This window comes from Taudactylus pleione, unplaced genomic scaffold, assembly GCF_031769625.1.
Source record: "Taudactylus pleione unplaced genomic scaffold, aTauple2 ptg000276l, whole genome shotgun sequence".
In the NCBI taxonomy this organism is placed as follows: Eukaryota; Metazoa; Chordata; class Amphibia; order Anura; family Myobatrachidae; genus Taudactylus; species Taudactylus pleione.
Genome location: NW_028284678.1, coordinates 11,220,424 through 11,237,308, shown reverse-complemented (window position 1 = coordinate 11,237,308; position 16,885 = coordinate 11,220,424). Strand labels below are relative to the sequence as shown.

General features: G+C 45.8%; 1 protein-coding gene across 1 annotated transcript in view; it reads right to left on the bottom strand.

Moving 5' to 3' along the window:
* Positions 1 to 16,630, bottom strand: part of USP16 (ubiquitin specific peptidase 16) — a 34,498-nt gene extending 17,868 nt beyond the window's left edge. Inside the window, exons 1-5 of the mRNA XM_088481695.1 lie at positions 16,413 to 16,630; positions 9,301 to 9,371; positions 7,922 to 8,103; positions 6,910 to 7,013; positions 4,796 to 4,905 (exon numbers count right to left, since the gene is read on the bottom strand). Coding sequence (XP_088337821.1) covers positions 4,796 to 4,905; positions 6,910 to 7,013; positions 7,922 to 8,103; positions 9,301 to 9,352 — 448 coding nt within the window. The 5' untranslated portion in view covers positions 9,353 to 9,371; positions 16,413 to 16,630. The remainder of the gene's footprint in view (positions 1 to 4,795; positions 4,906 to 6,909; positions 7,014 to 7,921; positions 8,104 to 9,300; positions 9,372 to 16,412) is intronic.
* Between the last annotated feature and the right edge of the window lie 255 nt (positions 16,631 to 16,885).

Below are 16,885 nucleotides of genomic sequence, written 5' to 3'. Positions count from 1 at the left end.
GCAGTTCCCTTAAGGATGGGGACGCTCCTGAGCGGAGAGGAGAATCCGCCGCCCAAAGGAAGCATCCTGGGAAGGCAAAAGTATCAAATGCATAGAATTTTATAAAAAGGTATGGACCAAGTGGCAGCCTTGCACAGCTGTGCAGCCGAGGCACCATGTCTAACCGCCCACGACGGTCCGACAGACCGAGTAAAATGTGCTGAACAAGGAGATCAGCCTGTATATAGACTTGAGCAATACTCGTACGCAACCAGCGAGCCAGAGTCTGCTTGTTAGCTGGCAGCCTCGTTTGTGAAACCCATATAACACAAAGAGCAAATCTGATTTCCTGATGGAGCTGGTACGATCCACGTAGATTCGAAGGGGTCGAACAACATCCAGGGAAGCTTCATCTGTAGACGGGTTTGAAGACTGAAAAGCCAGGACTACAATTTCCTCATTTATATGGAAACGGGATACTACCTTCGGAAGGTAACCCGCCTTAGTATGAAGGACAGCTCTATTTTGATGAAAAAAATCAAATATGGAGAGCAACATGACAGTGCTGCCAAGTCAGAAACACTATAAGCTTAGGAGATCGCGAGGAGAAAAAGGGTCTTAAGTCCACCTTATCCAAGGGTTCAAAGGGGAAAGCTTGCAGCGCCCTGAGAACCAAGGATAAATCCCATGGTGCTACCGGAGGGACAAACGAAGGTTGCAGTCGGAGAACCCCCTGCATAAAATGTTCTTACATCTGCCAGGGGCGCAATTCTGCGCTGGAACAAAATTGACAAAGCAGAAACCTGAACCCTCAAGGTAGCCAGACACAGACCTAAGACTAACCCAGCCTGCAGAAAAGAAAGTAGTCTTGAAACCTTAGGGTCATATTTTGTTTGGGAACACCAACGAAAATATGAATGCCAAATCCTGTGATAGATGCGGGCTGAAACAGGCTTCCTTGCCCTCAACTTCGTCTGGATCACAGAAGCAGAGAAACCTTTGGCCTTTAAGACGGAAGCCTGTCAAAGCCACGTCAAGCCACGCCGTCAAAGCCAGCAAGGTAAATCCGGATATAGGCAAGGACCCTGCACTAGCAAATACAATCGTAGAGGCAGTGGAAGTGGCTTGTCTATTGATAGACATGTCAGATCGGTGAACCAAAGTCGCCTGGGCCAGGCCGGATCTATTAGTATTAACCTGCCACCTTCCTGCTTGAACTTTCTGACGACTTTTGGGAGTAGGGATATCGGAGGAAACAGGTATGCCAACCTGAAGTTCCACCTCACCGCCAGAGCATCCACGAAGGTGGCTGAGGGGGTCCCTCGTTCTGGAGCCGTACCCGGGGACCTTGTGGTTGAGGCGTGACGCCATGAGGTCTATGTCTGGTAGTCCCCACCTGTCCACCAGGAGTTGAAAGACGCCCGAATGAAGAGCCCATTCTCCGGCGTGCATGTCCCGACTACTTAGGAAGTCCGCTTCCCAGTTGAGGACTCCTGGGATGAATATTGCTGAGACTGCTGGAAGATGGCATTCTGCCCACAGCAGAATGTTCACCACTTCTCTCATGGCTGTCGGACTTTGTGTGCCTCCCTGATGATTGATGTAGGCCACTGTGGTCGCATTGTCGGACTGAATCTGGACAGGCCTGCCGTGAAGAAGGTCCTGCGCCAGACTGAGCGCTCTGTGCACTGCACGAAGCTCCAAGATATTTATCGGTAGGTGACTTTCCTGAGTCATCCAACTTCCCTGAAAGGTGTGACACCCTGTCACTGCTCCCCATCCTCGCAGACTTGCATCCGTGGTGAGGAGTACCCAGTCTGGGACCCATAACGGACGACCCTTATCTAAATGAGTCGTCTCAAGCCACCAAGCGAGAGAGAGCCAAACCTCTGGCGAGATGCGGATCATCTGAGACTTTATCCGATGATATAAACCATCCCAATGAGACAGAATCCATTGCTGCTGGGACCTGGATTGGAACTGGCCATAGGCCACCATATCGAATGTGGACACCAAGGAGCCCAGCACCTGCATTGCCAGGTATACTGACACACTTTGTTTGCAGAGTAGACTGCGCACACAAGACTGTAGTGCCGCAATCTTGTCCTCTGGTAGGAGAATAATCTGGCCCAGAGAGTCCAGTAGCGCCCCCAAGTGCACCATCCACTGAGTTGGAGAAAGAGAGGACTTTTTCCAATTTATTATCCAGCTGTGCTCTTGTAAGCACACAATGGTCATCTGAAGATGACATTGTAACAACTCCTGCGATTGTGCCAATATCAGGAGGTTGTCCAAATATTGCAGTATCCTGACCCCTTGTTGTCAGAGATGAGCCGTCATCACTGCCATTATCTTGGTAAATACCCGAGGGGCTGTGGCCAGCCCGAAGGGTAGAGCATAAAATCTCCAGGCTCCATTGCCAGCATAATTGATGGTAGGGTTTCCATATGGAATTTGGGCACATGGAAGAATCTGAATCTGTTGAGAGACTTGAGACTGGGCGATGTGACCAATATTGTTCCTGAACCAAAAATAAAATTTGAATAAACCACCCCTTCGCTGTTGCGTTACAGGATTATGACTCCCGACCTCAGGAGGGCCCCAAGAGACTCCCGGAAGGCCAAAGGTAGGGTTGTACCAACAAACCTTTGAGGGGGATGCCTCAAGAACGTAATGGCGTTGCCCTGAGAGACCACCTCTCGAACCCAGGCATCTGTCGTGGTCTGATACCAGGCCTGAGAAAACTGTAGGAGTCGGCCTACAACCCTGAGACCCCCCAGGGGGAGGCCCGCCCCATCAGGCAGTGGGCTTACTGTCCGGCTTGGAAGCAGGACGCTTGGCTGACCAGGATTTCTTGGTCTGCCGTCTCCCGTGGGAATCATCCTGTCTAGATGAAGACTGTTCCTTTGCCCTACCACTGAGTAAGACCCCGAACTCTGAGTATCAGAGTGCGATGAGGAGGGTGGGCCAGAATCTTGAGGCAATGTCTGAAGAGAACCTCTCTTATGCCCCTGTTTCTTTACTGCCACTGGTCTATTTGCCTGCAGCATACTCTGACTAGAGTGAGCAAAAGAATCAAACCGACAGGGATTCATAGGGGACATGTACATAGAAGGATGCAACTGCTGTGGGTATCCCACAGTAGGAGGCAATATCGTGGTAGGAGCACACGACGCTGCGACCTCATGCACCATATGCGGCAAAACCTGCAACCAAGACGCCACCCAAGATGGCTCTAGTGTAGGTGCAGGTGTACCAGACAGGAAAGGTGGCTGTTTACAACAGGCACTACACAATCCATCTTGCACAAAATCCTGTTCAGACAGGCCTGCAAACCAGGATTTACATGACTTGAGCAACGGAGGCTCACCCTTCTCACCTTTACCCTCAGACATGCCAAATGTGTGATCGGTATAAGGTGTACAGTATAGATGCAATGTGACCCTCTTCACATATGAAAAACCCCACACACATTTTCAGGGGGATGAGGAGAAACACAGTGATAGATATAACTTACAGTTTGAAAGCAAAAGACAGTATATATACAGCAGCTAGCATGAAAGTCACATACAATACAGAAATACAAACATTGCTATTGCAAATTGACTCTGAATCAACTGACCAGCCCCGCCGGGGTATTGGCAGGATATAGAGCACTATATACCAGATCCAGAGGAGAGGTATACAGGGAGACAGACCAGACCTCCAAGACAACCAGCCTGCAGCAGTACGCACAACTGTGAACTGCGAGCGTCTCGCACACGAGGTGGTCAGAAGCAGCAACCCAGAGGCAGGAATCCGTAACCGGAAGTTGCCTCTGGGGCAGGGAAAGAGCGGCCGGGGGAGCGCCTATCTCCCCTATGCTGCGATTTTGACGGCACGGGTATGCTGGCCTCACAGTAGTAGACTCCAACTAGTGCGCTCTAGTTCGTCTACTACCCATCCGCGGCAACAGACGATATGGCCCCGGCCGCCTTAGTGAGTACACGTTACACGAGGCCTTCACCCGCAGCCGCCTCTGGTGCGTCTCCTACACCAGAGGCCTGGACTGCGTCTCGCACGATTCCCCTCAAGAGGAGTCGCTTACCTGCCATTTCTGAATCTGATCACAGTCCGGACCCAACCTACTCCGCTAGCTAAGCCGAAATCACTAGGGTATATAGCAGTACTGGCGTTTCGGCATCGGCGGAGGTAGATGGAGTTGCAGTACCTACGTCCTATTTGATGCTTAGTACTGCTCAACTCAGAAGTTCAAAAAAACTAAGGTAGATCATAAAAGAAAAAGCCTGGGACTGCCTAGGCAGTCCCGCTGTTAAACAGGTGCGTCTGCCGCGCAACAAAAAAACCCCAAAAAACTGAATGCCTGTGGCTGGAGGTGGGGTATATAGGGAGGACCACCAGTGCATGCTGGGAGCTTTAAAGCTGCAGCGCTTTGGTGTAATGGATCTCTCCAACTACATACCCCCAAGGTAGATTCTGTGGACCCTATGTCGCTGAAGAAAAAACAAGTGGGTTGTCCAACATTCAAGTTTTTCTTTTTTTCTATTAAATAAAGAGAAACGAAATGAGCTTATGCAGAGTCAAGTTTTGTCTAGATGATGAAGTTGGTCAACTGATCATGTTTTGATTCAACTTTCATGTGATTAACTTTAGGAGGGTCAAACGTAACTTTTACAATTACTGAACTTTAACTGAACAGAAAAAGAATATATTTTTCTAGTTCTTAGCCTTTAAAAGACGTTGTATGCAACCAGTTGTAAACAATGTACAGAAAAGATGCTCTGACCCTTGTTAAAAATACCTCACATGTACAAACCTGTGCTTGCCGTCCTAATGTTCAACTTAGATTTTTTTGTTATATATTCCACCAATTGCCGAAGCCGACCGGAACACTCGTAATCAATTTGGTTATCACACAGGTAGCACCTAGTACAGACAAGACACAATCAGCAAATACATTGCAGCCACATAAATAATTTATTTTGCAATGGAAAGATTATGTCTTACAATACATAAAGTCTCAGAATAAAGCGGGGATATAAGATACAGGCAGGTGCATAAATATTGGGACATTGACAGAATTTTCATATTTTGGCCTCTCTTCACCACCACAATGGCTTTGAAATGAAACAAACAAGATGTGCTTTAACTGCAGACTTTCAGATTTAATTTGAGGGTAATTACATCCAAATCGGGTGAACGGTGTAGGAATTACAATGGTTTCTATATGTGCCTCCCACTTTTTAAGGGGCCAAAAATAATGGGACTATCAACTCAAAAGCTATTTCATGGACAGGTGTGGGCTATTCCCTCGTTATTTCATTATCAATTAAGCAGGTAAAAGGTCTGGAGTTGATTCTAGGTGTGACATTTGCATTTGGAATCAGTTGCTGTCGACTCTCAATATGAGATCCAAAGAGCTGTCACTATCAGTGAAGCAAGCCATCATTAGGCTGAAAAATCAAAACAAACCCATCAGAGAGATAGCAAAAACATTAGTTGTGGCCAAATCAACTCTTTGGAACATTCTTAAAAAGAAAGAATGCACCGGAGAGCTCAGCAACACCAAAAGACCCGGAAGACCACGGAAAACAACTGTGGTGGATGACAGAAGAATTATTTCCCTGGTGAAGAAAAACCCCTTCACAACAGTTGGCCAAATCAAGAACAGTCTCCAGGAGGTAGGTGTATATGTGTCCAAGTCAACAATCAAGAGAAGACTTCACAAGAGTGAATATAAAGGGTTCACCACAAGATGTAAACCATTGGTTGAGCCACAAAAACAGGAAGACCAGATTAGAGTTTGCCAAACAACATCTAAAAAAGACATTACAGTTCTGGAACAACATCCTATGGACAGATGAGACAAAAATCAACTTGTACCAGAGTGATGGGAAGAGAAGAGTATGGAGAAGGCAAGGAACTGCTCATGATCCAAAACATACCACCTTATCAGTTAAGCATGGTGGTGGTAGTCTCATGGCGTGGGCATGTATGGCTGCCAATAGAACTGGTTCCCTTGTATTTATTGATGATGTGACTGCTGACAAAGGAGGAGAATGAATTCTGAAGTGTTTCGGGTAATATTACATACTCATATTCAGTCAAATGCTTCAGAACTCATTGGACAGCGCTTCACAGTGCAGATGGACAATGACCCGAAGCATACTGCAAAAGCAACCAAAGAGTTTTTTTAAGGCTAAAAAGTGGAATGTTATGGAATGGCCAAGTCAATCCCCTGACATTAATCCGATTGAGCATGCATTTCACTTGATGAAGACAAAACTGAAGGGAAAATGCCCCAAGAACAAGCAGGAACTGAAGACATTTGCAGTAGAGGCCTGGCAGAGCATCACCAGGGATGAAACCCAGCATCTGGTGATGTCTATGCGTTCCAGACTTCAGGCTGTAATTGCCTGCTAAGGATTTGCAACAAAGTATTAAAAAGTGAAAGTTAGATTTAGGATTGTTTAGTTTGTCCCATTACTTTTGGCCCCTTAAAAAGTGGGAGGCACATATAGAAACCGTTGTAAATCCTACACCGTTCACCTGATTTGGATGTAATTACTCTCAAATTAAATCTGAAAGTCTGCAGTTAAAGCACATCTTGTTTGTTTCATTTCAAAGCCATTGTGGTGGTGAATAGAGGCCAAAATATGAAAATTCTGTCAATGTCCCAATATTTATGCACCTGACTGTATTTACAGAAGTTTGCATATCATTAGCACCGCTTGTGAGCAGTCACAACAAACCACCTAATATCAATGTAGCATGTTAAAAGGGAAAACCATGTTGCATTCAAAAATAGTTACCCAACTATCACGACATTTAATAATGTGTACTTGGCTTTACCAAGCAGTACATTTTGAACAAAAGCGCTCATCAGTTAAGTCATACCCCAATTTATGTATCAAGAGATTAACATATTACCATACGTTCCAGTCCCCAACACTGAGCACCAGGCAGTGCGGCTCCGATCTTGGGGTGTTATAATGGTTCAGCGCATGCTGCTGCTCTGAATATCTGCCGCACCCCTGCAAGGACAATAAAACAAACACACAAAAATTATTCTGCTTTTCATACGCTGCAACAAGTTAACTACTGCAATCTTCTGCACCACTGACACATATGCTAGAGGTCACAATTACGTCACTAGTGGACAGACCATACAGACTGGGGACCCATATATCATGTGTGGAAATGTCCATGGTCCTGGGTGGGAGAAGAGAGTACAGTATATGGCTTCTTTCCGCTATAGACCATTTGTCTGCGGCAGACAAAGGGCAAAATTTACTAAAAGGAGGTTTGACGGCGGTTTCTATGCCATTGTAAACCCCGGCGGTTTGGTGGCGGTTTCTATTCTATTCTAAACCCCGGGGGTTTGGTGGCGGTTTTGCATTGGTTTCTAAATGACAGCCCTGTTCTATTGTATTCTATTCTAAAGTGTGTTTTGACTGCGGTTAGGCGGCGGTTTTGCTTTCTGCAGATTTACTAAGGCCAAAACCGCTGCAAAACTGCCATCAAAACACATTTTAGAATAGAATAGAACAGGGCTGTCATTTAGAAACCACTGCAAAACTGCCACCAAACCCCAGGGGTTTAGAACAGAATAGAACCCGCCACCAAACCACCGGGGTTTAGAACAGAATAAAACCCGCCACCAAACCCCAGGGGTTTAGAACAGAATAAAACCCGCCACCAAACCCCCAGGGGTTTAGAATAGAATAGAAACCGACTTCAAACCACCGCTTAGTAAATTTTGCCCAAAGAAGCTAATTTTGGAGACAGTGATTAGATAGATGGAGCATGTGAATACTTCTTTATCAAATAATTGATTGCTACAGGTCCTGATTGAATAAAAGGTCTGGTTTAGCCATTGTGCAGGCTGTAAAATGACGCTTCCATTATAGTCGTGATATGGAGAAGTATGATGGAGTCTTACCCTGTGACCACATCGCAGACACAGCCAGACCACGTCCGGTTCCCTGTGTTCCTCCTCTCCATCGTTCGCAGTTTCCTTGCAGTCTGTCTGGCAGTCCTGACAGGCGTCCCACTCCACATTCACCAGCGCTCTCTTCACCGTCCCCTCATCCAATCCCTTCCGGATGTGTTTACAGGTGGGTTCTGAAAGCACAAATGCTGCAATTCATGGAGGAGTAGCCATTTGTGGCCTGAACAAATTAAATCATATTTAGCAGGTGAGTCAATTGTTTTGGGTGTCCGTAGCCCCCGTCTAAAGAGACTGGAGCTATACAAATGTTTGCACAACCAGCCCCGCACTGGTCACGTCAACCGCATTCTCGCGCCCAAATGCACTGGATTAGAAGAGGCTTCTCCTGTGCCAAGTGCCAGGCGTACTGCAGCTGAGGTGCGTCCGGCCCCAAACCACTACTCTAGGGAGACTTCTCACCCCTCGGAAGGGTGCGAGCAGTAATCTGCAGTGTGTGCATCCTCCCGGTCAGTTCAGACGGGAGCTACGGGTGCCCAAAACAACTGAATCGCCCCATTAGAACCGAAAGACTAAAGGGAATTTTCTGTAAAAGAAAAATTTTGCCTTAAACTGTCTTTTAAGAATAGTTTTTGTATGTGCTCCATTTTCTATAACAGAGATTCCCATATTCCATAGTCCTCAAGGCACACTAACAGTCCCAGTTTCAAGGATATCCACACTAAAGCTGGGTACACACGTAAAGATTGTCTGTCCAACCAGCCAACTAGTTGATTGGTTGGAATGAAAATCTGGTAATGTATGGGAGTAACTGATGATCAGAAATTTGCTCCTAAATGCCAGAAAACAGATGAAAATGGTCTTCAGACAAGTTTGTTAAATGTTTAATCTAAACAATTTGTTCAAACAACAGTTTTTGTCCATTTTCCGGCGTTTGGGAGCAAATTGCTGATTGTCATTTGCTTTCATACCGCACCAGATTTTCATTCCAACCAATCAACTAGTTGGATGGTTGGACAGAAAATCTTTACGTGTGTACCCAGCTTTACATAGTAACTCAGACATTTTGATTTACCAATGTGTGCTCAACCATGGATAGCCTTAAAACCTGAAATGTTACATGCCTTTGGCACACAACTTGGGAACTGCTGTTCTATAATGTTATACCACCATTTTTTATACAACTTCCCCCTCAGCCTTTGCAAAGTAAAATAACAAACAAAAAACAAAACAAAAAAGCAAACGCACAGATGTGATATAGGGGACATAACTATTATCCCTACACATTCCCGACATCGTTTCCGGTTAGTCTCGCCTTAAAACAAACTGCTGCTTTAAATGTACATTCCACGTAATCATACACATCATGCTACCTGCTTCCACGGAATCCTGCACAGGGAGATTCTTCACTTTTCTCTTTACCATGTCACCGTTTTAACACTTCCTACAAAATACAATGGAATAAAGATGAGCCAAAAGCATAACGTATTGCATAACTTATTGATTGCACGCAGTGATTCATGGGGACAGTTAGTGGCAATATGAGCCCAAAGTCACTATCTGTGGTCAGACAAATCCTTATTATGAGATAGCGGGATGTACAACATCAACAGGGCAACTACTGCTTAGATAAATTTAAATGAAAGAGCACTCGCTTAATTTTCACAGCTATATACAGAAGAGATCAGCATAATTATACGTAAACTTTCCACAAAGGATAAAATCCTCCAACCTGTCTATTTCACCAATACATCATCTCTCCCATATTTAAACACATATAGCTAAAGCTACACTACCTGTACTTTATGTATTCACTTAAAGAAGTTATAAGGGATGTTCACCTTCAGGCCTCAACCCGTTGTAAGTAGCTGTCCTTGTGATAGCCAATATCAATCAATAAGGATACAGAAGGCCTATGACCGGTTACTAAAGAACAAAAGATACTATAGCTATCCAATTCCCTGGAGGCTATAGTAGTCTCAGCGCTTATAGAGAGGTATATCAATGCATAGAGATTTTTTTCTATGTACTAGAAATATTTACGGTCAATATAAATAAAAAAGATGAATTGTTTCAGCAATGCAGCTGGACTAAATGTCAGTTGCAATTCTGACATATAATAAAGAAACACCATAAATCAAATAGAGACCGCGCTATTGCTGACAAATCACCTGTCCTGAAAAAGCTCCCAGGTACGAGTGAAACGCATGGATTGGGATACCCTTGTTCACCTAACTACCTTGGAATAACCTATTTCTCTATTACAATCAGCGATCCATTTGTATATTTGTACCTCCCAGTGGCAGCCCTTTACCACCAATAGGCTGTGTACCCGTGACTCCAGGAGAAGGCGGGAGTAGTAACCATTAAGTTATTCACCCGGAATTTTAGACAAAACCGGGCGGCTGTACGAGATCCTCTTACGGCGTTACCAACCGAGACACAGAGAGCCGGGAAGCAGCACACTGGGACCCACAGCTATAATCTCACAAGGAAGGTGAGATAAACATTTATCATGCACCCTTCTCTCTTTCTTTGCATAATGATGTATTAGTGCAGGGCGTGACAAATCCTGGGGGCCAGGTCGCCATGGCGACCAGATTTTTGCTGCCTGGCTACCAGATTTTGCAGGGAGGGCGGAAGCAGACCCTCGTCAGCCCTAGTGCAGATTAGTGTCTGTAGTATTGCAGTGGTCATTTCATGCACAAGAGGACATGTGCTGAGAGTCGCCTCCGGTGACTGATGTGTCTGTCCGTCCTGGTTTCTCTTGTACGTCCCATCCTGTGCTGACTCATCCTCTCCATCCCGGGCCTGCTGTAACTCCTGCTGTCTGTCCCAGTCTGTGCTTATCCTCCTGTACGACCCGGCTATCCGCTGTATTCTAACTCCAGCTGCATCAAGCTTTCCGGTAAGAGGGTCTATGTATGGCCAGGGATTGCGAATCGGCTTCAGGAGGGATAGTGGTGTGACCACGAGGGGGGTGGTATGGCCGCAGAAGAGTGGTCTGCCATCGGGTACCCCCCTAGTTGTGTGGGTATTGGGGGGGGGGGCTAACTGCACAGTAATGTAACTGTGGGGGGGGGGTTGTTTATCTGGGTGGAAGCTGCACAGCAATGGTTTGCCTGGGGTACTCCCTCAGTAGTGTGGCTGTGGGGGCTGGTTGCCTGGGGGGTAGGTGCTCAGGAATGTGGCCCCGGGGGAGCTGTGCAGAGCAGTGAGGGGGCCTCCATTTTACTATATCCATTCAACTGCGTACGTTTTGTGGACTAGTATAGTGTGTATAACAGTTGCACAACACACAGAGCTGTGCTCCTCACTCATTCCTGTATTTTTCTTTGGGGGGGGGGGGGGGGCGGCGGTCTGGCTTCTACACTTTCTTCCTGGCTGCGAGATTTTAGAAAAATTTGTCAAGCCCTGTATTAGTGGGTATAAATATCCACATTTGGAAGGTCCCTGTACACCCTGAGGAAGGACCCTATTGGTCAGAAACACATTGGTGGTGAAAGGGGACCCTCCATCTGTATGGACTCATTCAGTTTGTTTTCCCATCAGCTAAGTTTTCTAATTCCAACTCATTTCAGGTGAGGAGGGTATGTTAGCCTTGTGAGACCATCTGTCATTTGGAGGACCTGTTGTTTTATTGACCGTTTACACTTTTTTTGGGAATGAAATACTTTTATGAAAATCATCCGGATCTTTTGATGTTCCACGATCACGATACCTTCATAATCTATGTACGGATCTACTGATATAAAGAAACCTTTTGAGGAACGCCTATACCTGTGCCCAGGCGAGTCTATCCCCAAGGGGGAGATGCATCACTATACCTTCTTTTCTGCTATATGGAGGGGTAAGAACACGAGAGATACCTTTCAGTGAATGTATTTCACCTTCATTAGGTGAGTTTGGAGTTGTTCCAGATTGCCGAATGTGTAGTTTACAGGCACTAAGGACTAATTAGTATATTGTGTCTATATTTCTTTCTTTTCCCTAGAGGGGTACATTCCCATTACCTGACTCTAGAGAAGACCGATATATTCCATTCAAGGGACAGCGCCTATTGGTCCGCTCATTTATTTAATATTTCAGCTAAACATTTGATTTGCTGCGGGGGCCCAGTGTACAACGGGCATCTATGAATTAAATCCACGACCAACTGGTACAGATATATGATCATATTGCTCATTTACAAATGTCATAATCTACCATAGACTCTGTTGATATTTATACATATGGTCATGATGCACGGCTAATTAAACTCTGTGGAGTGTTGCTGAAGTGGTGCACTACAAGCACCAGCCTGCACTAACAAACTGGACATTTACTGGAAAAATATCCCATTGAGTAGCTAAGGAATTCCAAACAATATCCATGCTGAAATACTGCAGTATATCTATTATTAAGAAAAATTTGGGACAATCAGTCTGGACAAGTTAATAGGAGCGCGGTGATTTATAAGTTTGAATCTGCTGATGAGAAGGGTGAATTGGATAGGAAGCACTGTGATTATAGGTTGCTAATATCACTATCCATAATTAGTTACAGTACATTGTATTGGTATTAACAATATTTGATACCTTTTATCTACGTTTACATTTTTAGAATTTCTGTATAATAAATTGTTACATGATACAGAGAAGCCTGTGATCATTCCAGTGTCATTTATCAATTGTCAGCAATAGCGCGGTCTATATTTCATTTATTCTATGACCTGTTACTACTCTCGGCAGTTAGAAGGAAGCTGGCTATCTGAAGTAAAAGTGGACACTTCCTTGTCTTAAGCTGGGTACAGACATGAACAATGGTGAAACGCGGCAATGTAACAATGTATCACATCACACAGACGTACACACGGGTTGGGTATGAAATCCCAGCTGTCGGGATACCGCTGGTCAGAATACTGACAGCCAGAATCCCGACACCAATAGGGAAGAAAGGGGTTTTCCTAACCCCTTCCATCGGTGAAAACCCTAACCTCCCCCCCTAGTGCCTCAGCCTAACCTCCCCCTCCCCGCACACTAAAAATAACACCCCCTCCCCGGTGCCTAAACCTAACCTCCCCCCTAGTGTCTAAACCTAACCTCCCCCTACTCGCACCCTAACCCTACCCCTAGTGCCTAACCTTAACCCCGCACCCTAACCTCCCCCTAACACCCTGATACTTACCTATGGGATCCCAGCAGTCGGGATCCTGGTGCCGGGATCCCGACCTGTTGGGATTTCGGCGCCGGTATTTAGACAGTCAGCATCCCGCACGGCGGGATGCCAACTACATCCCGTACACACTACACGATCCGCAGTACGACAATGCTTCATGTAACAATACTGCGTCGTCCGTGGCATTGTCCCATCTTTAGTGGAGCAAATCAAAAATGAAACTATGCAAAAACCTAATTCATCAAATGATGATTTGGGAGGATTTGCCCATACACACTATACGATGGTCGCTACCATCCTTCGCGGATCGCAAAATCAGCCGATATATTGCATAGTGTGTACCCTGCTTAAAATAAGTGTAGCAGCTCTTTTTAGTGTGTGATGTCCAAAGGCCTTTTCCCCTGTAATTACAAAAACAAGAAGTGGGAAAAGCAGGAGGACACTGTGAGGGGCCTCACTTCATAACTCCAGGTTATTTCCTCTCTTTGTGAAGGGACAGATCATTAAATTACTAATTTCATTGTCCGTCATAAAAATAGGCGGGCGTTAGCTTTACAATCTGGGAGCATGTGTTACCTGTTATAACTTTTTGAATAAGCAAGAGTATTTTTGTAATCCTGGATTTATGTAGAGAGGTTTTTTTTTTTTTGTTTGTTTTTTTAACCAGAGTCGTCAAAAAATGGGATTTCTGTACTTCTGGTAAATCCCTTCCTCCGAGTCAGGGGACACTGGAAACAATGGAGCATAGAGCGTAGTAACAAGAGCTTGGGTGCTGGGCAAAGCCACAAGCTCCTCCCCCTCTATGCTCCCATTGGCTGCTTTGGAACTTTCAATACACTACCAACAATAGATGGGAGAGGAGACAAACTACAATCTAAACAAGGAAAACTGGGAAGCAGCAAACAATGAACAGAAACACAAACAAAGAGCAAAATAAAAAGAGGGCGTCCAGTGTCCTCCATAAGATTCGGAGAAGAAGATTTAACAAATACAAAATTCACAGTTTCTCATTCATGCTCTGAAACTGGAAACGTCCATAGGTGATCTCTATGGGAGCAGGGTATGCTCAAAAGCGGTCACGGTCCAATGTAAGACTGGCACTGTAGTGAAGGAGGACACCTGCTTGCGAGCGAACAGGGACTTCACCAGCTCCTCTAGAAAGAGGACATTGGGGGAGATGTACCAAGCCTTGGAGTGTGATAAAGTACTAAGATGTCTATTTATCAAGCAGTGAAAAGCGTGTAGTGAACCAGTAGAGGAGTTGCCCATAGCAACCAATCAGCTCTCAAGTAGCATTTATCAAGTAGAGTCTATAAAATAATAGGGAGGAGCTGATTGGTTGCAATGGGCAACTTCTCCACTGGTTCACTTCTCCACACTTTTCACTGCTTGATAAATAGACCCCCTAGTCTTCATTCTAGCACCCTGCACCTGTCACAACCCGTGCAGTTCCTCTTTCCTGTCTGGCGTGTCACGCTCTGCTCTGGTGCTTCTAGCGCACTCAGCTGATGCAACAAACTGCTGATATACAGACCAGTGTGTGCTAGAAGCACCAGAGCTGAGTGACACACCCCAGACAGGAAAGAGGAACTGCACCGGTTGTGACAGGTGCGGGGTGCTAGAATGGAGACTAGTACCAACCATTCAGTTCCTAACTCTCACTTTTACAGGCTGTGTTTGAAAAATGGCAGTTAGGAGCTGATTGGTTGGTACATTATCTCCATCCATCCTATCACTGTCCAAGGCTTAGTGCATCTCCCCCATTGTCCTCTGGTAAGAAGATTCTGGTCTGACAGTACTAAAAAAAAAAAAAACACAAGAAAATAATCTGCAGGGAATGTGTCAGGTTGGATCTCTGTAAATGAAAATCCAACAGATCTCAGCTGTCTCCAGAACAGAATCTCTGGATCAGAAGGGAAGGGATGACCATCATCTCCCTGGATCGGAGAAGATCAACCACCACTGCTATAATCCTTCTGCGTACCCTCGACACTGTGGCCGGGACAAAAGACAGGGCCCGAGATTGAAAGGGATGGGACTGACCAGCAAATCTGAGGAGACACTGCTGTTCCTCCCTGACAGGAGCATGCAAGTATGTGTCCACAAACACTGTGCGGTTGATGACCAGCCTCAAGGACCCCATCTTGAACCAGTTCACCGTCACCTGAACGTTTAGTGATTGCAGAAGTAACATTCCGGTTTCTGGACCAGGATGAGATTTGAGTAAACCCCAATGGGAAGATGTATGAATGGGTGTTAGGTGTAAATTTGGGAACTTTGCACGTTATGTGCTGCAGTTACCGCTTTCCTGCATGTAAAAACGTAGAGAAGTGATCAGAATGACAGGGGAGCTATGCCTAGATAGGGCGCCAAAGTGGTCTGGCAAGTTATGAGCGGTTAGTGGCACAGACCACTCTGACAACCGCAGCTATCAATTTTGACAGCTGTAGCTGCTGTTGCCGCACCACAGCACTGTCCCCGGCTGTCGGAATACACAGCAGATTCAGCTCAAGCTCCAGTCAGACACCGAAGAGGGAGCGCACAATCCACCGGACAGGCCAGTTAATACTCTCCCTCTTCGGTAAAAGTTCTTTTTAATACATTCCGTCGGTAATTGGACCTGCATCACCTCCATAATGAGTGAAGCAGGGCCAAGCAGTTGCCGAACGTTAACCACCTGTTCCATATGGGAGGTAGTTGATATGCCGGCTGTCAGGATACCGATACTCAGAATGCCAGTGCCGGCATCCCGACGGTAAGTAGTGGGGCTAGGGGGAGGGCTACAGTTAGGCATTAGGGGGTGGAGGATTAAGCTGCGGGTAGAGAGGTTTAGTTAGGGGTTGGGTACCTACGTTGTCGGTATTTTAAACCTGTCGGATTGTGGCGTCAGGATTCTGACCTCCGAAAACCCGAGCGCCAGCATTCCGTACCCAACCCGATCATACATCTCCCCCTTGGGCCGTTGTGCTCATCTTCCATATTTACTAAATCAGTAAAAAATTATTTTCGAGGTGTCTTTTACCCCATTAAGGTTGATTAGAAAATCATGTGAGTTTTTCTTATTTACTTTCGGTATAACAACAACCAGAGTGATAGAGCCAGGTGTTATTATAACTCAATGCTATAGTTTGGCATAATGCAGAGGCTCCTGGAAGTGACATGGAGTGATTTGGGTGGATACTAAACACATACATGACTGACACTGATGCTGAATAGGACCAACCCCAAGAAAAGTGCCACAACACAGGCTGAGCAAATCTGTGACCGGCATTCCACTACAACTTCTTATCTGACTTACAACAAGGAGGTAATGACTCTGCCCACCTACCTCAGAGGGTCTGTGCAGGCATATGGTGGTGATGCTGGCAATAAGGGAGCACTGCTGGCAGGAATTGCTGGCACATACCAGAATAGTGGGTACTAGAGGTTACACAATGTCCACACGCGTGTCACCTATTCTCTAGGGCTCTTCTACTCACTACCGGCTTACGGAAGGAGATCTAGCTGCTCCCACCGGCTTACTGAGGCTGCTGTCCGCCCCCAAGCCTAGCACAAGGCAGTGCCAAAGATAGAGCTTATGTTGTCGATAACATATTGCACATATAATGTCTTCAGCTGAAGGGCCGAAAAGTGCGTGCATCGTCCATTTTGTCGGAGACCAGAATCACATAAGAGCTTAAGAGAATGGACCCACACAAAATGGTTCGTAGATTGGGGACAGAAGACAATGAGCCATCTACGGGATTGAGGCGCAGACGTCTATTTTACGGAAACGCGAGTTGATGGATATCTGGGTTCCAC